Below are 23,104 nucleotides of genomic sequence, written 5' to 3' on the forward strand. Positions count from 1 at the left end.
GCACACAGCTACTCCTTTGGACAAGCTCTGCTATGGAAATCACTCAGCATTGGCAAGAGGTGGCCACAAACTGGGAAGAGGCTGCCATTGTCTTCTGTTACTAGTGCTTGGGAAACTGATTTCCAGCCCATCTCCAGAAGCAGAGGGACCCAGGAGGCCAGCAGGGAGCTACTCACAGGAGCACACAGGAAAGGGGAAGCAAGGCCTCGGTGAGGGATGATCTCCTTACAACACAGCTTTATGTCCCTCTCAAGTTCAAACAGCCATAGCTCAGGACAGGACCAGCAACAAGTGCTACTCAGTGACATCAGCTTGGGCAGTTCCAGCCAGTCCAGCCTTGGGCAGCACACACTGGTGTCACTGTGATGACACAAGGCACCAAAGTGATATCTGAGCATCTCCCACCGGAACACCCAGGCAGTGCTGGTGGATTTCCCTTGCCAGCAGGCAGGGAGAATACTGGCTCATTGCACAAACGGCTGCAGGTGCAAGCTTTGGACAAAGTGAGACAGGAGATACTGAAATGGAGTTGTCTGCAGCAGAAACAGCTTCTGCTGCTGATCCTGAGGAGCTGATCAAGACTCCTGTAGGCTCCATTTTTACTGACCCTACAGGACACAACTAAGCAGCAGCTGGCCATGCTGCTGGAACATCAATACAGGAAGAACAGGACTCACCAGTGCTTCCAGAAGAGGAAACCAAAGGTTTACCTCGCAGTCCATCTGAAGAAAGCATTGGCCTAGCCAGGGTTTTCTCATCCCTCAGCTTCCCACAGAAACTCTGGGTACTGGTGGGAAGTGACCAAGTGAAGAGCATTCAGTGGGGTCACGGAGGAAACTGCACTGTAATCCAGAAAGAAATGTTCAAGTTGGAAGTTCTGGCAAGGGAAGCACCTGCGAAAGCCTTTGAAAGTCCCTGCATGAAGAGCTTTGTTCGCCAGCTTAACCTGCATGGCTTCACCAGAGTGCCACAGCACTTGGAAAGATCTTTCCTTCCTTAATTTCTGGCCGAGGAAGAAGCATTTGCTGCCCATAGGAAGGTAAGTACCTAAATTGTTCCCCATACTAACCAGCTCTTGCAGAACTCGGAGAGAAGGAGGTTCCATTAAAATCAGCTTAGGTCATAGCTATACCCAAATTTGAACCAATGGAATGGAAAAGTAAATAAATCAGAATGTGACAAACTCACTTATTTCCGTGCATTTGCAAAATTTCTTCTCTTAGTCAGCCTAAGCCGTAGGATTAAATTTATTGGTGTGCAGATGGCTCAGCACCACACAGTCCTTCACTCAGTTTCCCCCTTCCTGGTGGTTTACTCATGGGTTGAGATAAAACTACTAAGATAAAGGAAAATAATAAAAGATGTGTCTATATGTATGTATATATACATACGAATAATATACGTAACAAGAGGTGAATGAGAAATTGCTCACTAGCTCACAACTGAGGCTTAGCACCTTCTTCAGAAGTTCTTCTGTATGATGTCATATGGCATGGAATATCCCTTTGGTTAATTTACATCAACTGTCCTAATCCGTTCCCTCCCAGTTCCTTGGGCCCTTTGCTCAGAATGGCCTTGGCTCTGTCCAGCACTGCTTAGCAGCAACTGCAGACATTTGTGTGCTGTCAACATTGTTTTACTCCCTGAACCAAACCATAGCATCATACCAGCACTCTGAAGAATACAGTTCCATCCCAGCTGAAACTGAGACACCCATCAGCCTTGTTAATACCTATATTTGTCCTGTGCCATTAGAAGTCCTATTTTCTGTATCATGCTATCCTTCAGCTGCACGCTGACAGCACCTAACTCTTCTCCCTTATATTTTTCAGTTACTCCTGTACTCCAGCCCACACTTCAGAAGAGATTACCCGCAGCTGCTGGGACACTGCAAACGAAGAGTAGCCCACAAGAGAAGAGACATGGCTGCCCCTACCCCTGCCCTACAGGAGGCTCTGAATGAGAGCCCCCAGAGGAGCAGGCCAGATGCCTAACCCATGCAGGGAGTGGCTGCTGGGCCAGAGAGGAGCCTGCAGGCAGCAGAGCCAGAATGCACGCAGGCAGCAGCACCCATGGGGCCCTTGCCAGCCAAGTGCTCTAAGAATGACACCCGTCAAGCCTGAGGAAGTGCTGCTCACATCCTGCCAGGCTCTGCTGCAGCACCAGCACTGGAACAGTGCCAGGCTCTGTCCTGCTCCATGCTGCCCCTGAGCAGCATCCAGATGCTGGGTGCCACTTGTGTTCCTCCACTACAGGGCACTCAGCCATTCCTGCTCCCCTCTTTCACACCTGGCTGTCCTCAGCAGGAGCTCCTGCAGCCCCCAGAAACACCACAGCAGCAGGCTCCCTAGGCTGCCTTAAATTTCCTTGGCTCCTGCTTTGCAATGGCCATGATGACAGCAGCCATGATGATGCCACCGGACTGGCAGCCCTGTGCAGCCCCACACTGCCCAATGTGCACCTGCAGCCAGCACCGGGCAGATGCAGGCCATGGGATGGCCCCATAGTGCAAGACCCACTGCAGACAGTGGGACAGAAGCCCCTACTTACATGTCCCTAAGCTGTAGCTCATAGGTGATTAGTTGCAGGAATAGCACCTATCAGAGATTAACCTTTTTAGTTCTCATACCTCTTTGTTTGCATATTTAACTACTTATTCATTCCATTCTTCTGGAAATAAAATGATTCAATAATAAACCTTTTCAGTTGTCATGTCATGTAAAGTCATTGGCTCATTTCATGCTGAAATCTCAGATCGAATTTGTTTCATCTCTCAACAAGCAATAGTAGCCGTGCTTCTAACACCAATTGAATACTTTTCTCTAAACACTACACTCTAGATTCTTTGCTGTACAGTAAAGGATTGGGTAACATTTGTACAACATTTATATCCCAGCACAAGAAAGATGTGGAATTCTTGGAGCTGGTCCAGAGGAGGGCAACTAAGACGATCAGAGGGCTGGAGCACCTCTCCTATGAAGAAAGGTTCTGGGAACTGGGATTGTTTAGCCTGGGGAAGAAAAGACTCCAGAGAGACCTCATTGTGGCCTTCCAGTACACGAAGGGAGTGTATAATCAGGATAGGGTACAACTGTTTACGAGGGTGGATAGTGACAGGTCAAGGGGAATGGTTTTAAACTAAGAAAGGGGAGGTTTAGGTCAGATATTAGGAGGAAGTTTTTCACACAGAGGGTGGTGATGTACTGGAACAGGTTGCCCAAGGAGGTTGTGGATGCCCTATCCCTGGAGGTGTTCAAGGCCAGGCTGGATGTGGCTCTGGTCTAGTCGTTGGTGACCCTGCACGTAGAAGGGGTTGAAACTAGATGATCATTATGGTCCTTTTCAACTCAAGCCATTCTGTGATTCTATACATCTCACACACTGGAAATATCCTCCTAATCACAGAACCATGGAACAGCTTGGGTTGGGAGGGACCTCTAGGATCATCAAGTTTCAAACCCCCTACCACTGGCAGGGTTGCCAACCATTAGAGCAAGTACATTATTGAACATTAGATCAAATTGCCCAGGGCCCCATCCAACCTGGCCCTAAACACCTTCAGGGCTGGAGCTTCCACGGCTTCTCCGGGCAACCTGATCCTGCACCTCACCACTCTCGCAGTAGCAAAGATCCTCCTGACATCTAGTCTTAATCTCCTCCCTAATTAAAAACCATCCTCCCTTGTATTACCACTGTCTACCCTCATAAAAAGTTGATTTCTCTCCTGCTTATAATTGCCCTTTAGAAGTTGGAAGGCTGCAATGACATCACCCTACAGTCTTGTTCAGACTGAACAAGCTGTATAATCAAAGAATATTAGGATGTTATAATCACAAAACAAACAAAAGAGTTAGGCAAAGCAGACTATGATAACAAAATAGAATAAATAGAAGGCTTACCCCTATCCTGAGCTCACTCACAAACCACCAGCAGAGGCAACCTCCAGACGAGATCCTTCCCCACTGGTAGCCAGCTCTTAAATAGGTCTAGGAGGGATGGAGCCAGGCCCCACCCCTTCCGGCAGCACAGATGAATTGCCTTCACCTGTGCTCCTCTGGCTGACTCATGGTTCGCCTCAGGTGATCAATCAGAGGTTCAGGCCCTGACTCAGCAGTTCCCATACAACAAGCCCTCTCCCTTCAGCCTTTTTCACAGGAGATGCGCTCCAGCCCTTGGATAATCTTTGTAGCCCATCTCCGGATTCTCTCCAGAAGATCCACATCTTTTCCATGCTGGGGGCCCCAGGCTTAGATGCAGTACTCCAGCAGGGGCCATCTGAGGGCAGAAAAGTGTAGGCAACTCCCTCCCTTGCCCTGCTGGCCACCCCTCTTCTGATGGAACCCAGGATACCACTGGCCTTTTGGGCTGCAAGCACACACTACTGGCTTATGTTGAAATTTTCATCAACCAGGACCCCAAAGTTCTCAGCAGTTCTTCTCTCAGTTTCCATATTTATCTGGAATTACTTTGACCAAAGGCTTGCTTGCTTGAATCGTAGAATGGTTTGGGTTGGAAGGGAGCTTTAAGACCATCTAATTTCAACACTCTGCTATAGGCAGAGACACCTCTCTCTAGACCACGTTGCTTAAAGCCCCATTCAGCCTGGCTTTCAATGCTTCCAGGGAGGAAGCGTTCACAACCTTGCTGGACAACCTGTTCCAGTGTCTCACCACCCTCACTGTAAATAATTTCTTCCTAATATATAGTCTAAAACTTTCTGGATAGGCTTCTTTTGTAGAAATGTTTCCAAAGAGAAATAGAGGTGCTCAAGAAAGAAGCCTGGACTAAATGGATTTTCTTTTTGTCATGAGTTGGCCAAAAGAGCATAATTACTGGCTCACTGATCTCTACAAAACTGTTGTATTCCTTTAAGTAAGCAGGTCTGAAAGCATAAAAGATTAAAAAATAGGAATTCTGTAAATTAATACAACTGTTTTGTGAACTCAAGGCTTTAAAATTATAGGATTACAGATCATCAGGAATAGCAATTAGTCTAAGCTAGAACCTCTACCATGCTAGCTTTAATGTATTTGCCTTTAATTCATCCATAAAATAGACATTTTTCGTGTTTCATAGAACCATAGAATGGTTTAGGTTGGAAAGAACCTTTGAGATCATCTAGTTCCAACTTCCCTGTTGGGGGCAACCTGTTCCAGTGTCTCACCAGCTCCACAGTAAAGAATTTCTTCCTGATATCTAGTCTAAGTTTACCCTTCCAGTTTTAAAGCCATTCTCTCTTGTCCTGTTGCTACGTGCCTATACAAAAAGCCCCTCCCCGGCTTTCCTGTAGGCCCTTCAGGTACCAGAAGGCCGCTATCAGGTCTCCTCAGGGTCTTCTCTTTTCCAGGCTGAAGAGCCCCAGCTCCCAGCCTGTCCTCACTGGGGAGGTGCTCCAGCCCTCTGATTATCTTTGTGGCCCTCCTCTGGACCAGCTCCAACAAGCCCATGTCTTTCTTACCTTGAGGGCTCCAGAACTGGACGCAGTACTCCAGGTGGGGTCTCACAAGAGCAGAGTGAAGGGGCAGAATCCCCTCCCTCGACCTGCTGGTCGCACTTCTCTTAATGCAACTCAGGATACAGTTGGGCTTCTGGGTTGCAAGCGCACATTGCCAGCTCATGTTGAGTCTTTCATCAACTGACATTCCCAAATCCACAGGGCTGCTCTCAAGCTATTCTCCAGCCAAGCTGTATCTGTGCTTCTTAACCTCCATCTTCAAACAGGTATTTATAAACAGTGAAAAGGTCTGACCACCAAGCCTGATCTTCTCCAGGAAAAATGATCTGTGTTCTCTCATATGCCTTTCCTCATATGCCAGTGTTTCAGTCACTTGTTCATCTGTACTGGGTCTGGCTGGGATAGAGCTAATTTTTCTCACAGCATCTCCTATGGAGCCATGCTTTAGATTTGCGACCAAAACAATGCCATTAACATGCTAATGTTTTAGCTGTTGCTGATCAGCACTTGCATAACATCAAGGCCTTCTCTATTTCCCTCTTTGCTCCCCCAGTAAACACACTAAGGGTGTTTATCTAAGAGGTTAGGAGGGGACAAAACCAGGCAGATGACACAAACACAAACTGGGCAAAGAGATTCCAACTTGGTTCAATCAGGAACAGTACCACACTTTTCTCTGCACCCTCCCTTCAAGTCCCAAAGACAATACTGTAGCTGTGGTCCCCAGAGCCTCCATTCCCCATGTAGTTATAATCAACTTACCTCACTCTCATTCCACTCTCTTAATTTTATTGAGCCATTTCTGGACATGACTTTAAAATACTTTTCTGCATAGTAACGAACAGATTGTTCAGACCTGCCACCAACGCATCACAGAACAAAATGGTAGAGAGAAGAAATAATAAAACTGTATTTATTTTTCTTTCACAAGATGGAGGGCCAAAGACTCTGCTTATAACCTTGGAACATTGACTCTACAGGGAATAAAACCACACACACACACACACACACAAAAACAAAAAACAAGAACAACAAAAACATTTCACTTATGCAGAAAGGCACTTCCTTAGAGTAAGCAGTAGTACACCGAGTCAAATATTTAGTAGGTCCCAAATATGTCTGTAATCAGTCCCTGATATTGCCACAGTAGAGATTCTGTTAAGGCTTTACAATCATGAAACACCATTTTACCTTCCTTGGTTCCTGGCTCACTGCGGTTTTTGTTGCTTAGCATAAAGAGCCCAAATCAGAAACAATCATTAGAAGGAGAAACCATGTTCCACTGGCCATAGACTAGGCCAGAGTTGATGATTCTGTGGCTGCTTCTAAAGAAAGCAGTGTGTGGGAGGGGAAATGAATAGGTATAGATAGAGCATGATGTGAAAATATCATCCATTTATATCTCTTATTGTGGTTAAGACCACTTAAGCAGTCATGAAGATCTGCTGCTCTCCACAAAGCTGTTGTTCTTAAAGATGTTCAGTGTTTGGAGATTCAGAATCCTGAATGTCTTCCAGCACATGCCCTAAAGCTAAGCAGAACAAAGGGGCAGCATGCGGTGGTTTTGCACTGATGGCTGGTTGAATTCCACCACACTGCTCTCTCACTCCCCTGTCTCAAAGGAACATGAGGAGAAAATAGAATCAGAAAAAAAAAAAAAAAGCTCACAAGTTGAGATAAAGACAATTAAATTGAAGGGGAAAATAGAGAAAAACAAACAAAGGCAGTGCAGAAGCAAAGAGAGAGAGAACAATTTTTCTCTACTCTCCATTAACAAGCGATGTTTGGACATATCTTGGGAAGCAGGGCCTCAATATATGACACAGTTGTTCAGAAGGATAGACATCATAACAAGAGCCTCTCTATCTCTGTCTTCCTTCCACATTTTATTGCTGAGTGTGACGTCATGCAGCATGGAATGCCCCTTCAGTCAGTTTAGACTAGCTGTCCTGGCAATGTCCCATCCCAATCTCTTGCTTGCCCCCCAGCCTGCTACCCTTGGGGGAGTGGAGAGAGTTTTCTTAGCATAAGAGCACAGACAAAACATTCGTGCAATATCAGTGCTGTTCCAGCTAGATATGGAGAGCATAGCACTATATGAGCTGCTAAAGGGAAAGAACTCCACCCCAGCCAAAACCATGACACAGCATTACATATCTATGTACACATTTGGAGTCACCCAGTGGAAGGGTGTTTCCAACACCTTCTTCATCCCAGAGCAGCTGCTTGTGCACAGAGCTCCTGCCTTACCCAACTGGTAGCAGGTAGCTTCCATTGCAGAGCAGCAGCAGCTTCCAGTCAGACAGCTCAGCATGCAAATAAACAAAAGGTGCACAACCTGCTGAGCTCCCAAAGCCATGTTCCCCAGGGGACAGGGAACTGTTGTGGAAAAGTGATAGGCAATTTGGCTTTCTTGTTTTTATCCTCCAAAAAAGAGAAATAAACCCAAGACAACCTGAGAAATGTTGTCATTGCGTGCACAGTCTTTTACTTTTGACTAAGTTGAACCAACCTCACCTAGCTTCTGTTTGACATGGGAAACAGAAGAGGCTTCAGAAAACTGCAAACCTAGCAATTATCTACATCACCCTCAAAGGACTTGCAGGTAGCACTCCTTTTAAGAGCTCTTGCTATGAGGCTTCATGACACTGGAAATCTCACTGACTCATGGCCACCAGAAGGGTCACTGGAGTATCCCACTGCTGTTCCTGGGGGTAAGAAAATCCCCACACTAAAGGCAGAAAAGATTTTACAATGAGATCAGTGTAGGAGAGGGGATGGCCAATAATTTGCTCACCTCTGTCAACTCCACTGTAGTGTCAGCTCACGTGTCTCAGAAAAACTCTTTAGGTTGTGGTGAGGAACAGATACAAGGAAGCTTATGGTTTCTACCTTACTTTTGCTTCCTGCTGCTCTTTCTCTGATGTTTTTATATAATGAACTGTAAGAGCACATCCTTTTGGCTATCAAAGCAAAGGACAATTTTTTTTTGCCATCGCGTGTCCAACAAATTTGCCTCTGTGGTGGAACCATCAAAGACACAACTGCACCGTAAGAGTGATACGTTAACGTTCTCCATCATAATTCAGTCACATGCTCAGAGGAGAAGAGTAAATCTTTTCACTGCACTTCTCCAGACCTCCCAGGAGAGATTTACACTCCTGCACAATGAATAGTGAACTGCAGGAGGGCTGGAGCTACCTGGAGGCTACCTGAAGAAGTCCATCATAAATGACTCAGTTCCTGAACTTGAATTTAGACAGTAAAGGTTTCCACCACGCTCTCTGTAACTTTGGGAATACTTGGAAGTATCACTTCTTTCCCTTTTGGATCAGTTTAAGCACTGAAAGATCATAGATGCAGTTAGGAAAATTTGGTCACACTTACAAGCCCAGTGTAAAAGACATACCGGCTCTTCCTGAGTTACATGCAATTTAAGATGTGATTTGGGAGAGCTCTCCTGCTCATTACAGGAGAGTTAATTTGCTGTTACTATACCACAAATCACTGCTGTGCAAGAACTCTTTTTAAATGATGAACTAGACTCAGATCCCCTCGTCCTGATTCACGCCAAATTTCCAAGCAAATCTTTAGACCCACAACACTAAAGAGACTCCAATGTCCTATTCTCTCCTTGGACAAGTACCACGAGAAAGTCTCTTCCATCAAAGTCTTCAGAAGAAAAAGGAATGAAAAGAAAAACATCACTTTAACCGTTTCACCTTTCATCTCTGTTTTCCTTCACATTTTTTCTTAAGACACCTCTTCAAGCACACCCTTAAGCTCTTCAGTTCCTGTTCTTTGCTCTCCCATCCTTTTGGTGCTTTGAGGCAGTAACAGAGGATGAGATACATGTTTCTACAAGGCCCCTTCCAGATCTGCAGCTACAGAAAGGAGTCTTAATCTTCAAGAGGTTTATGGAGGCTGCCACAAGTGGCCCAGCACTCACTCCTCATCCTGAGATTCCTCCACCTAACTGAGGAGAGCAGAAGGTGGGTCCTGCAGAGAATCAAAATATTGTTAAAGTCAAGACAAAGAGCTGCACAGATGGGCTGAAAATACAGGCTCCATCTAAACCCCACAGATGGCTTTTATCCTCAACTCCCACCACCTTCACTTCAAAAAAAGTTTATCTGAAATGAAACAGTTGAATGGTCGGGAGGTCCCAGGCAATATCTGTTAGCTGATCCTTGGAGTCAGTGCCATTTAAAGTCCATCTTCAAGACATCATATGTGGCAGGGCAGAAATGAGAATGCAGCTGAGCCAGCAAAGCCTGCGATGTGATCTCTAGCCTTGTCCCTTGGCTCTTCTTGTTCCATACATGCACAGCATAGGTGTTCTTCAGCAGTTCATTCAGCTCAGTGGAGCTGACTGCTTCAAAGTATTTCTTCCAGTCCTGCCACCGAATGGGATAAAAAGCCTCTCGTGGAAGAGCACTCACCCCTTTGCAGCTCTTAGTGCTCCGAAGACTCCTGATGGAACACCACTTCTTAAAGACACGCGTTAGGAGCTGTGGGCCTTGATGCCCCCAGATCCAGCTGTTGTAGTTCTCCACAAAGTCCTGCATACAAAGCTCTATGAACTTGTGTTTGGGTGTAAAGGACAGAAAGGCTCCATTCAGTACATACTTGGACTGGGTGCCAAGCACATTGGTGAGGTTCTTTAAGTTCTTAAGCACAATGAAGTCTGTGTCCAGGTAGATGCCCCCAAACTTCCACATGATGGCAATTCTGCAGGCGTCAGACAGGATGGGCAGGAAATAAGGTTCCCAGCGCTGCTGAGCCTGCAAGTACCACTTTGCTAGAGGTGTCCCAGAGAACAGCTCCGACAAATCCAAGGGACGGATTTCCACATTGGGGAAGCAGCTTAGCAATGAGAAGCCCCAGTGGTTGGGTAATGAGGCATTTCTGTTTGCCAGGCCTTTCATGAGCACCACGACCCTCGTCCCTGGATGCGTCCGGGCAGCTGACTCCACAGAGCACATGAATAGGTAATTTGGGTTGGTTCGTTCAGAGGTCTCCACAAAAAACACATCTCCTGGGGGAGGAGGAGGTTCACCAGCAACAGCACAGGGAGGAGAGGGAACAGAGTGAGCACAGCGGATCTGAACAGGCAAGTAGACTTGGTCCCTGTCCTTAGAGTCCTCCGTGATCCTCCAGTACAACACGATGGAGACAAAGGACATGAACTTAAAGGCAAGGATGAAGAGAGTTCTGAGCTTGTGGCCAAGCACCACCCGGGTCAGCTTTAGCAGGCAGTTGGGCATCCTGAGCATTCTTGTTCCCATCAGAGCTTGCTCTTCCAGAAGAAATGTGATCTGGAGGGGAAGAAAGCAGAAAAAGAGACAAGCAGTCAGCAGACCACGAGCCACAATATATCACTATGGCAGAGCTGCATATGAACTCTCCTGTATGCCAGCATGCTAAATTATGTCTTAAGGATATTTCTAAAGAAGTGTCCTGGCTTCTCCATTCTGCAGCAGTGCCCACAGGTCCGCACCAGAAACCACAGTCCCTATATAGATTGTTAGAGTGCATGGTAAAACACACTTGCACACCTACAAAGAAGCTCAAGGGGTTGGTGGCAGAAGGGGAGCTCAAGAAACAACCCTCTGGGCTCTTCCCAGAACCATCACAGGGACCACAGCCCATCAGAGGCCCATCTGCACAAATTCTGTGTAGTGTAGGAGCACAGAAGTGCAGAATCATCATATCACAGAATCACAGAATGGCTGAGGTGGGAAAGTGACCTCTGGACATCTTCCAGTCCAAACCCCTGCTCCAGCAGGGCCACTCAGAGCAAGGTGCCCAGGCCCACATCCAGGTGGCTTTTGGAGATCTCCAGCATAGAAGACTCTCTTCTATTTATCACAAACCAAGATTTACCCTCAATTCCCTGGATACGTGCCATGCTTGCCTACATGCTTGCCACTTGTCAAGAAATACAGTCTTTATTCCATTTTATCTTCATGAGTCTGTCATTTTCAAATCAGATGTGTTTCAAATCAGAATTGCCTTCACCTGTGCTCCCTGTGCTTCACTCGTTGCTCGCCTCAGGTGATCAATCAGAGGTTCAGGCCGTGATTCAGCAGTTCCCATACAAAGGGAGATATGCATAATTTAGAATAAATAAAGTCAATACAGTCCATCAGCAAAAGCAGGAGCTTTATGTCATGAACTAAAAAGTGCAGAATGTAACAGCGAACTCAATCAGCCTGCTACAGATAGCTACAGATCAGCTTAATAACAGAACAGAACCTTCCACTTTAGATCATTTATACTTCAGTTGAAAAAAAAGAAAAGAAAAATCTCAGCTGAGATTCATCTCAGTTCAGTTTTTCCTCCATTTGAAGGAGAGTTCAACACCCTGTGATTTTGCAGCATGTCTCAAGTCCCTCAGTTTGCACACATCATCTGGCTGGCAGCACTGCGCTCTGTCGGGCTTGGGAGCTGCCATGTCACAGCAAGCAGCCCTTTCTTCCATTCTCTTTCTTTGAGACTTGAAGAGGACAATGAACACTTTCTTCCCATATAGCTACAAGAAATGGCAAGACCATGTCATCTGCCCCAACTCTCTTCTCTCCCTCTTCTCTCTATGACCCACTTCAGTTCAGAAGGAAGAAGAGCACACGAGCATGGGAGACCTTTCTACTGTATGGCTTTTGCCTCCACCACTTGTTCCAATATGACTGCTCATAAACACATGCAGCTGGCCAGTGCTGGCTCTTCTCTAAAGCACTGTAAACAGGAAAACACCAAAGTGCCAACACAGCAATGCAAGTATATGCCAGTCTCGTATATGGAAGAGGAAATGCTACCCAAGTGACATGTAGATGGGCTTTGTATGGTTTGCCATGTGATCTGTAAGCAGTTTGCATCCCAGCACAGTGAGCATACTGTTGCAGTCTTGACTTCAGAAATTCAATATCATGTGATTTATTACCAACTACCTTTTTCTAAATTTATTAGCAATCAACTTTACTTTTAATTTCCAATTCAGCTCCTGAGCAGAAGAAGTGAAACAATTAAACAAATAGTTTGGGAAATACCTTTCCTCTCTTTTCCCAGGCTCCTCTTCAGCTCCTCTTTCTCCCCTCCTGCCAAGTACCAGCTTCCTTTCTTTTCCCTGCTGCTTACACTCAGTCTGTTCCTGTTCCTTTGGTCAATGCATAACAGCTTATTTTCGCCACTCTTTGCATCTTATTCCTTCCCAACACTGCTTCTTGCTTCTTACAACTCTTCTGCCCAGCCCTCCACAGCCTGCAGTCCTTCAGAGCGTACCCACCCTGGCAGAGGCTCTCTGCAGGACACAGGGAAATCCCCATTCTGACATCAATCATCCACCAGCCGCAGATCCACAGGCATGTCCCTGTGCCCCTATGGTTCCTCTTCCGGCACAGACCTTCAAGGGTATCCCTGCCCCAGCTTGGGTTGTCCACATGCCACAATCCCTCAAGGGTACTTTTACTGCACTACCTCCTCCAAGGACAGCACCTCCACCCATGTACCCTTCCACACCTCTCCTCCTCGCCCTCCCTTCACTCTGGAGACATTTCTTTGTGCACGTCCTCACACCTCCTTTTGCATGCCCTCCAGTGTTTCCTCTCAGGTCTCCTCTGCCTCCTCACATCTTTGCTCATGTCTCCTTTTGCTTGTCCTCATGCAGGTCTGTACCTTCCTCCTGTCCCTTGTCACCTTTTCAAGTCCCATTCTGTGATTCCTCAAGTCACCTCACGCCTACCCCCTGTGACTTTTGTTCATAGCAGCTGTCTCTGTTTCTTAAACACACTTGGGCAGAGGTGCCACGAGGAGCTGACTAGTTGCAGTTTTGGTGTGCAATGAGTTGTTATGCTCATGGCCTCCTCCCACTCAGCCCACCCCCTGCAGCTCCAGTTCCCCAGAGCCTGCCAGTTAAGTTCCTCATTGTTTGGGGTTTTTTTTCCTCTGCAAGGGAAATACGCATTTGGATTTTGGCTTACCACCTGTCGAGCAGTTCTGCACCACTGGTGCAAACAAAAGAAGTCATACTATTGGCGGTGAAGGTCACTGCCCCTCGAGAGGCTCATGTATTTGTGTCCCTTTGTGGCAACATCTGCTTCCCAATGTTCCCTTTACAATGGAAAGTCTTTAAACAAATAAAGTACATGAGAGACCGTAAGTTCACATTTACATTTACCTACTTGTAGTACAAAGGGCTTGCCAGTTAAACCAATCTAAGATCAAATTTCCACAAAAAAGGGGGATTCGTTCAAGTGTTTAGGGCAGAAAATTCAGCCTACAAAGTCCTCCAATAGTTTAGCTTCCAGAGAACAGCTTGACTGAAGAATAAATCTTGGGAAAAGGTAATCAAGAGAGCACTACTGCTCCCCCAACACCTCTCCTATAAGCAGTGGGGAAATAGCAATGTCCCAAAAATAGCAATGCTTTCTCTTTAAGCTACTCAGCAGCCCAAGGGAAGAGAAGGATCTCTGGCAGTAAATAATAGCAGCAGATGACAACAGCTGTTCCAGCAACAGCAGTGAAGCACCAGGGAAAGCACAAGCACTCATCCTATAGCTCCCTTTGCTTCAAGTGACAGCCAGCCAAGCATGGCTGGAGCAGCGTGCTGTGCACTGAGCAAGGCACAGAGAACGGCAGTCAGAACCTGCCACGAGGCAGATGGGGCTGCACTTCACTGTAGGTGGCAGAAGAGAACCCCAGAGCACATCTCTGTGGGTCAGGCAAGGTGCTGCTTTTAAATGTTGTGTTTCATATGCTGCCTAACGCTGAGCCCAGGATGTTTTCCCAAGTGAATGTTGCAAGAGACCTGGAGTGTTTTGCTGCTGCTTAATGGAGGATGTCTTATCCATAATCAATTCCTCTGTTTACATGTTTCAGCTGTTGCCTTGGTTTTCCCCGGAAAGCGGTGACAAGTGTTCTAGGGGTAGCACCTGTACCTTTCCTCTAAAAGCCATTAGAAACACTTCACAAGGAAATACAAAAAAAAATCCCAAAACCTCAATCAAAGGAAAAATGACCAAGTAAACTTTTGAATAACCTTTGTTACACCAAAATTAAGTAAATTAAACACGAACCTAGAGCTCAGAGAATTTAGAATAACTAGTGGGTGTAATTTGCATCAAAATCATCCACCACCACATGTGGTGGTAAGGCCAGAGAAGAAGCTGCTGAAAGTTTGCATAAATCAGCTTTCGGTTGATGTGTTTCAGAGCTACAGAAATGCATTTCCTTTCTTTCAAGAACAATGGAAAATCAAAGCTGGCAAAGCTTTCATCACAAACAAGTTAGGAAAAAGGCAGACCTACAGATTATGCACATTGTCAAAGCAAAGCTTGTGACATTTTTCAGCTCAAAGACCGTGCACAACACTGCTCTGCTCTGTTCCTTCAGCTTTTACCCCTTTGATAGTTCAAGTTCAGCACTGTTACAAACCCGGTACATAGCAAGTGATGCAGTGATTTGTTACAATGTGCTGGGTAGAGTTATGGTCAAGATTGGTCTTTAGGAATACTTGGTATGAGGCATTCTGCAGCAGAACGGTGGAGGTGGGACTGGTGTTTGAAGCTATGCTTTTCGGTCCTGCCCCCAGGCCACAACAGCAAACACAAATCAGAGGCATGAAGCCACTCGTGATCTCAGCCTCAGAGAGAAGTGGTCTTTCAAAAGTCTACTCAGGTGCTGTAGTTAACATGTTTAAAATGCCTTGACTTTGTCCACAAACTGTATCTACGTCAAAGCATTTTGCTTATTAATGCTTCCCCCAGTACTATCACTGTCCATTGGGTTAACTCATGATGTAACCACGTCAACTCTTGCAACATGCAAATGCACCACATTGGTGATCTAGGTGAGGCCCTGTCTTTCCCCATTTGCACCGTGAAAGTAATTCATGACAGAAGTGGGGTTCTGTGAAATCCACGAGTCATGGATGCTTGGAAGGAGGGTGTACAGAAACAGTGAAAATGGCTAAAAGAGATGGAAAACGGCTAGGTGGGATTGGAGTAGGGTAGCTAACAGTTGTTTTAATTGGGAAATCCTGCAAGAAGAATTTCAGAGGTGGCAGTCGCAAACGTGAAAGAACAGAGGAAAAGGAACTTTTCACTGGTCTCCACACAGAGGTACCAGATGCTGGAAGCATTTTGCTTAGAACTGCAAAACAAAGAGTAGAAACCTGAGTACAGGCATTAAAAACCAGCTCACAAGCCACTTTACATTAAGCTAAGGATGCCTAAGCACGAGCAGCTGCCCTTGAGTCTCACAGTCACGACAAAAGCCAATTATTTCAAGAATTAAGAACTAACATCATTTCTCTGGTTTTACAACTGCTCAAGCAGAAATGCACATGCCCAACCTCAGTGAAATCCCTGGAAGAAAATACACACTGACGTTTGGCATTGTGAAGGATGACTCTGAGGCTGAACTTTCTGCCACCACACAGTTGTCCAAACCTAAGCAGGAAAACACAGCCTCTCTGCACCCTATTACTAAAAATTTCATGGTGCAACTTCTCCTGCCAATGGAGGTGCTCCTCCACTGCCTTGGGTCACCACAACCTCTATCAATTGTATTGCAGATCAGTTTGGGCAAATATCCATAAAATATTCCAAATATTCAGAGGAGAACTGGTTTGGATGAGTGTGATGATGCTGCACACCTTGAGATCAGGATGAAGTCAGACAGATATTCCTGGAAAACTGAATAGTTCTTCAAAGTTCCAGCAGAGGTGCAGTTGAAAATACCTTCTCTTTATTAAATTCAGCGTGACATGGTATAATGCAAATGTGTAGAAGATGAGCATATAATCTTCCTCCCTCCCTGGGATACTTTTGAACGCTTCTCTGAGTGGACTGGCCGCCCAGAATATCCTTAATGCACAAGGTGCAATACCCTGGGACGTCTGTGATAGCAACAGATACAGGGAAAGCAAGTTTAGCCTTAATGTTGCATAGGGAGACTCAGACTTGGATTAGAAGGACTTCAAGACTGGACATCCTTCAGAAATAGTACCCCTATCTTGACTAACCACTGGGAAGGAAATGTTAAGGTTGCACAATGGTCAATAAGCCATGACACAAAAGCTATATGGAAAACTGAGAATGAGCAAGCTGAAGGTTTAGAATAAGAAAACAGAAAGTTGAAAGGTGAATTAAAAGGGAAGAACTAGAATTAAGTATGACAAAAGGCCTGTCATAGTGACTGTGACGGAAATATTTGGGACAGCCCAGGTGAATCTGATGGCAAGGTAACTGATTCTATAACCTCTTTATGAAACAAGAAATCATTGCTGTTGACTCACAGGGGAATAATCCACAGAGGTGGGATTCTACTATAGTTTGAGATTTTAATGTGGATGCCGTGTACCAAAAACAGCCTAGGTAGTCAATCATTAAATGGTGATGCCTCCTCTGGCATGGCGAAGCAGCAAGAGTATCTCTGTTTGCACTAGTGGCAGATTTGGCTTTAGGTCCCGGAATTCCCACCCTCAGAGGGAATGTACTCAAACCCTACGAACCTTCGCTATTGGGTGGATCCACTACCAAGACTGTGGCTGGGAATGTCTTATCACTTGACAAGCTCCAGATTAATTTCAGGAAGCATTATTACTAGCAACTCCTATAACCTTATTACACTGAGCTGAAGCCCCAGGTGAATAAGCTAGTGCATGGCTCATTCCTGCTATGTCCCCTGACTTGAGGTCTGTTGAAAAAGGACAGGGAAATGAGCATGACATGCTTCAATGGCAAGGCCCTACCCCATTCACCATATGGGATGAATCATACTGATGAACTGCTGGTTTGGCATGAAATGAAACACTGTGAGAAACCTTCCTCTTAAAATTGTTGTTTTATGTACACCATGATTGGATCACACTCAGTGGTTACAGTAGTGCCTGTTCCAGCATCCCTGGGGATGTATCAGCAATCATGATGTTGAGTTTGCGAACAACATATCTCAGGTGGGTGATGAATCAGATTGCTGATCTGGCACCCTCCAACATTGGATACTGAATTCTGATTGTTAGCAGAACCAATCCACAGTGCATTTTGGAACCAACCTAATTTGGCAAACTTACTTCCCAGCACTGAATAATCCGAATCATCAAAAACTCTTGAAGCATGCTTCCATGGGCCATGGCAAGCCCACTTAGAGCTTTACAGTATGCCACTGTGTACAAATGAAGAGCAGGTGGGAAAAACATGCAGTTATACCTTTTTTACAATCATGCCCAAGCACAGTTTCTGTTTAAATGTAACAGCACACAAGCTTGTCCTGATGCTGATCAGGGCCTGTGATAATGGCTCAGCAATTACAAACAAATGTGCATTTAATGGCTTGAAATTTCAGAATCTCACATGCAATGCTAATAACAAATTCTCAAAGATGCTGCAATTTCACTGGCCCTAATTCTACATGACATAGTCTGCCGAGTAATGGTCAGCTGAGTAATAACAATAGCTGGAATACAGTTTGCCCAGACAACGTCTGGCTGTACAAATGGAAACCTATTTTGCAAAATCTGGTTGAGCCAAACATGCAACTTAATTGTTCTCCTGACCCACAGTGCTCATTCTGCAAACATCAAAACAACTCCAGATACTGTTTAAACAGTTGGATGGCTGTGGTTTTTTGGCATTGGTATGTATAAAAGTATACCACCACAGTGGGTTGCTACTTAATCACATAACTACAGATTCATAATCACAGAATGGCTTGGGTTAGAAGGGGCCTTAGAGCCCACCCAGTTCCAACCCTCTGCCATGGACAGGGTTACTGCTCACTGAGGCTGCCCAGGGCCCCATCCAACCGGGCTCTGAACACCTCAAGGGATGGGACAGCACAACTTCTCTCAGCAGCCTATGCTACTGCTTCACTATCCTCGGAATAAAGAATTTCTTTCTAATATAGAATCTAAATCTGCCCTTTTTTTAGTTTAAAACCACTCTCCCTAGATATATCACTAGCAGACTATGTAAAAAGTCTGTCCCCATCCTGTTTATAAGCTCTTTTTAGGTACTGGAAGGCCATAATGATGTCTCACTGAAGCTTTCTCTTTTCCAGGATTAACAAGCTCAGCTCCCTCAGTCTTCCATTGTATAAGAGGTGCTCCAGTCCTCTGAGCATCTTTGTGGCTCTCCTCTGGACCTGCTCCAGCAGCTCCACATCTTTCTTGTGCTGAGGGCCCCAGACTTGGACATAATGCTCCAGGTGAAGAGAGGGACAATCGCCTCCCTAGCTCTGTTGACCACTTTTGATGCAGTCCAGATTACAGCCTTCTGGACTGCAACTGTTGGCTCATGTCCAGCTTTTCATCCACCAGAACCTCCAAGTCCTTTTCCACCGGGTTGCTCTCAATGAATACTTCCAGTGTGCACACATATCTGGGGTTGCCCCGACCCAAGTGCAAAACACTGTACTTGGCCTTGTTGAATCTCATTAGGTTCACACAAGTCCACTTTTCAAGCTTGTCCAGGTCCCTTTCGATGGCACAATACCATAACACACCTCAAGCCTTATGCATTTCAATCTAAATAACTGACACTTATTTTTCCAAATACCCGATACCCAGTTTATCATAAGCACAGAATATTCAAACCCTTAGCAACAAGATCAACTGCATTTCATAAGGCTGTATGCTTACTGCTTCTAAACTTGGGTGCTTCTGAACCAAAATGAGCTATTGATAACACCTCTGCTGTACTCAAAATTACCCAAAATACAACGATAGATGCTTTAACAAACCCACAGATGGAGCTCACTTTCACAATTTGCAATTTGAAATCATGAGGCCTTAGGCCATCTTTTAGCTTCACAATGAGGAGTTTCTGCATTCATGTGACTTGTTGCTTTTTAAGAGGTTGGATATGGTGTGAATGCTATTCAGCAGCACATCCTTATTTGTCACCAAACTGTGCAAGGACAACCCTTGCTCAAAGGTCTGTCCAACAATTGGGCCAGACCTCAGTGTGTAGGGATGGCATGCCTTACCAATAGTAGCTTTTATTTTAATTGCAGGCTCTATTCTTTTCTGTATTCTTTAATGTATCTTGTACCACTTTACTGTGTGTTTCCCTCCTTTCTAAATCAATATGATTCATGTGTGCTTTACCTTCCAAACCACCCCAGAAGCTCCAGCATTGCTCTCACATGGCCATAAGACTCCTCCACCTCAGGCACTAGGTGGCAAGAAAGACAAAGCAAGTATAGCGTAGTCTCACTCCTAACAAGTCAGAACTGGCTGCGGGCCAGGGGCATGGGTGGTTCGTGTCCTTACGCTGGTAGGTTGAACTCCGTAAAGACAGCCCCTACCAGTGGCCTGAATGGTGGTTCTCTCCACCCAGCTTCAGTAATACAAAACAGGCCTGGCTTTTGCCCAAGATGGATGCGCTAAATGTTCTCCTCTGTTTCTCCTGTTCCTTTTGCTCCCTTAGCAGATGAAGCTTTGTTGGGACAGTGGTGGACTTGTGACGTGATGACATTAACTCCAGAACCCTGCAAAACACCACAGCCCTGATACAGATCTGCTTTGAGGTGACGCTCTGTCCATCACTTTTGCTTTGTGACAGTCGCTGACATTACACCTGTTTCCAGGTGAAGTCACCACCCAAAATAAGATCTGTGGATCTGTTCTGGAAACTGAGTTACCAACAAAGTAAGGGATTTAATATGTTTGTTTGGGCAGGAGTGGCTGAGAAAGACAACCCCAGATAAGTGCAGAGAAAAAGATCTGAAAGAAGACGCAGCAAGCAGAAGACTTTCACATGCATGGGAAGTACATGCCGTGAGGAGCTAAATGATAGTGTATGAGGACAGGAAGAGCTTGAACAATGTTCCCAACCTCTCCTGACATCACATGCTAGACCATGATGCAAACCCCAACAGTATAAATGGCAAGATTACTCCATGCTGTACTCTACTGATGCGGTCTCATTCCCACATGGAAAAAGTACATTTGCGTGGTTTTATGTGCTAGCTGCAACTGGCAGGCAGCACCTTACCTCTGTGGTTATGACCAAATAAAAAAATTAGATGGATAAAGAATTACACATAAGAACTTGCCAAAGTATGGGTCGATATCAAAAGAAAAGCAAACCAGCAGCTAATTGAGCTAATTGCAGCTGAATCCACTCCCTTCCTCCTCGGGCTTTTCTTTCACACTCCTTTGCCCCTGCCATGCCCAGCCCTGAAAAGCTTGAGCACCATAAAGTGAATTCTTACTTGTTTGGCTTCCAGAACTGGTTTTGCTCCACTGCAGAGTGAGACACAAACAATGGCATAAAGAGGTGCTGCAAGAAGCAGCATTCAGGTGGCTGCACTATTACAGCTGCACATCACTGAGCTCAGTGGCATCATCAAATTGCATCCCGAGGCTTCACAGTCCCCAGCTGCTAAATCTGGCCCTGTGAGACTGCTGGCTTCTTTGGAGACACTGTCTGCTGGAAGCTGTTAATGCCTTGAGAGCCAGTGGGAAACCAATGAGAAGGGAAATGTGGGTAACAGCCATGAGCTGCACACCTGCAATCAACTCAGGGCAGGCAGGTTGCTATTCACCTGATATCTGACCCTCAAGGAAGAGTACTGCTTTTATGCTGACAGATGATGAGCATGAGAAAAGAAGGGCGTTCATGTTGACTTCCCAGTCATCGGTTCTCCCCACAAAACCAGTGCCTGGAGACACAGCTGGATTTGTGCTTCTGGCTTTCATGATAACAAAAATAGTCATAGTGCAAAGCTGGCAGCGCTTGGCAGAAGCTGGGGTGGGATGCAGGCAGGATGCAGAAACATCCGGCCTGTGCAGAGCAGCCCCTCATGCATTGGGAAACAACGCACTGGTTTAGATCACTCTTAGCCAATACTGTGGGACTCACCATCTTTCAACTTCCCAGCTTTTAGGTCACTAAGTACAGGAGTTACTCATTTCTTCACAACTGCTTTGCCAGGGCTCTCTCCCCCTATTACCACAGCAAGCATTCCCACAGCCCTCTCGTGAGGCTCAGTCCTTCTTCTCCAGCCCTCCCTCCAGCCTTAGCCCTGCTCAAATCCCAGCACTTTCCAGGTCAGCTCCGTCAGTTCACGAAGGCCGTCCGAGCTCCCCCGTCACCAGCTCTGTTGCTTCTCCCCCTGGGTCCGGGTCAGCCGCACCCCGCCCGAGCCTTCCTTTGCACCTCATCTTCTCACCGCACCGCTGCCCGGCGGCGGACCCGGCTGTCGATTCGTCCTTCTCGGGTTGCACGGCGCCTTTCAGCCCGCACGACATGCGGGCACCGTGCGTGCAGCCCCTTCGGAAAGCGATGCCCGCTTGTAGCACGGACGGATGGCAGAGGACGCAGCGCAGCGGTAGGAGGCAGACCTCTTCGCCCGGGCTCTCCGCAGCACTACGAGCGGACAGACTGCGAGCTCCAAGCAGAGCGGCTCCAGCTCCCGGGAAGCTCAGGGCAAAGCTGCGACGAAGACGGACGCGCTGCGCCCATGGAAAAAATCCGCCGCGGAAAAAAAATAAAAAAATAAAAAAAATTCTCCAATTCCCCCCGTCGCGCCGGGCGGGTCGGGGCCGCCGACCCCGGTGGCAGCCCCACGCCCCGTCCCCCCGCGATCGCCCCGCGCTCCGCTCACCTCCGCGCCCTCCGGCAGCGCCTAGGAGCCGGACTGGGATCGGGACCGCACTCGGACCCGGGCCGGGTACCCCAGCCACCGGCCCGGCAGCGCCGCCCCCGCCCCGCCCGCAGGCCGGGGCCGCCTCCTGAAGGCACCGTCATGGAAGGATCGCGGCCGATTTGTTCCCCTCCGTGTTGGGATGTCGGCCTGCGGGGCCGGCCGGCTGCGGTGAAAAGGACCGGGATGCAGAGGCGCGGCCCCGCGTTGCGGGGAGAGAGCAACAGGAGTCATAGAAGCATTAAGGTTGGAAAAGACCTCTAAGATTGTCTAGTCCAACCGTCTGCCTACCACCAATACTGCCCACCAACCATGTCCCTGAGTACTACATTTACCTTTTCCTTAAACACCTCCTCGGGCAGCCGGTTCCAGTGCCTGACCACTCTTTCAGAGAAGAAATTTTTCCTAATATCCAATCTGAACCTTTTCTGGTGCAACTTGAGGCCGTTTCCTCTCGCCGTTACCCAGGAGAAGAAGCTGATGCCCACATCACCATTACCTCACTCCAGGAAGTTGGAGCTCTCCCCTGGGATGTGCTCTCCCCTGAGTCTCATCCAGACTGAACAAGCCCTCTTCCCTCAGCCACTCCCCATAAGATTTGTGCTCCGAACCCCTCACCAGCTTCACTGCTCTTCTCTGGACACACTTCAGGGCCTCAATGTCTTTCTTAAAATGAGGGCCCAAAACTGAACACAGTACTCAAGGAAGGACAGGATCACACCAGCCCCTCTGCTGCGAAGGGCAGGGGTCACAAAGCAGCACAGCCAACCACATGTGAGGCTATAAAATCAATTAAAAAAAAAAGGGGGGAAAGGAGAAAAGGAAAAAAAGAGAGAATCGCAGCTTACCTGATGAGTGTTTTGCATATTGCAAAACAAGAGATACCTGCCCTGAGGTGGGAGGAAATTCTGCCTGAATCATTCTTGGCAAATGACTGCTCCACAGGTTCTCAATGAGCACTGATAAAGGGAAGTGTGGCCTTTGTTTGGAACAGCACCG

At 46.7% G+C, this 23,104-nt stretch overlaps 1 protein-coding gene and 1 pseudogene across 5 annotated transcripts; one reads left to right on the forward strand and one right to left on the reverse strand.

Moving 5' to 3' along the window:
* The first annotated feature begins 523 nt into the window (after positions 1 to 523).
* LOC125688046 (heat shock transcription factor, X-linked-like) lies at positions 524 to 2,604 on the forward strand (annotated as a pseudogene).
* A 3,614-nt stretch (positions 2,605 to 6,218) lies between these two features.
* A4GALT (alpha 1,4-galactosyltransferase (P blood group)) lies at positions 6,219 to 22,573 on the reverse strand. 5 transcript variants are annotated; one of them, XM_048933521.1, is made up of 3 exons: positions 22,067 to 22,270; positions 21,322 to 21,914; positions 6,219 to 10,773 (listed from the first exon to the last, which is right to left on the reverse strand). In XM_048933521.1, the coding sequence occupies exons 2-3, from the start codon at positions 21,322 to 21,324 to the stop codon at positions 9,652 to 9,654; spliced, it is 1,125 nt and encodes a 374-aa protein (XP_048789478.1). In that variant the 5' UTR covers positions 21,325 to 21,914; positions 22,067 to 22,270; the 3' UTR covers positions 6,219 to 9,651. The 5 variants fall into 5 exon arrangements, with proteins under 5 accessions (XP_048789478.1, XP_048789481.1, XP_048789479.1 ...); XM_048933524.1 differs by lacking the exons at positions 21,322 to 21,914; positions 22,067 to 22,270 and adding an exon at positions 22,441 to 22,573; XM_048933522.1 differs by lacking the exon at positions 21,322 to 21,914 and having other exon boundaries at positions 22,067 to 22,269.
* Between the last annotated feature and the right edge of the window lie 531 nt (positions 22,574 to 23,104).

This window comes from Lagopus muta, chromosome 1, assembly GCF_023343835.1.
Source record: "Lagopus muta isolate bLagMut1 chromosome 1, bLagMut1 primary, whole genome shotgun sequence".
NCBI lineage: Eukaryota > Metazoa > Chordata > Aves > Galliformes > Phasianidae > Lagopus > Lagopus muta.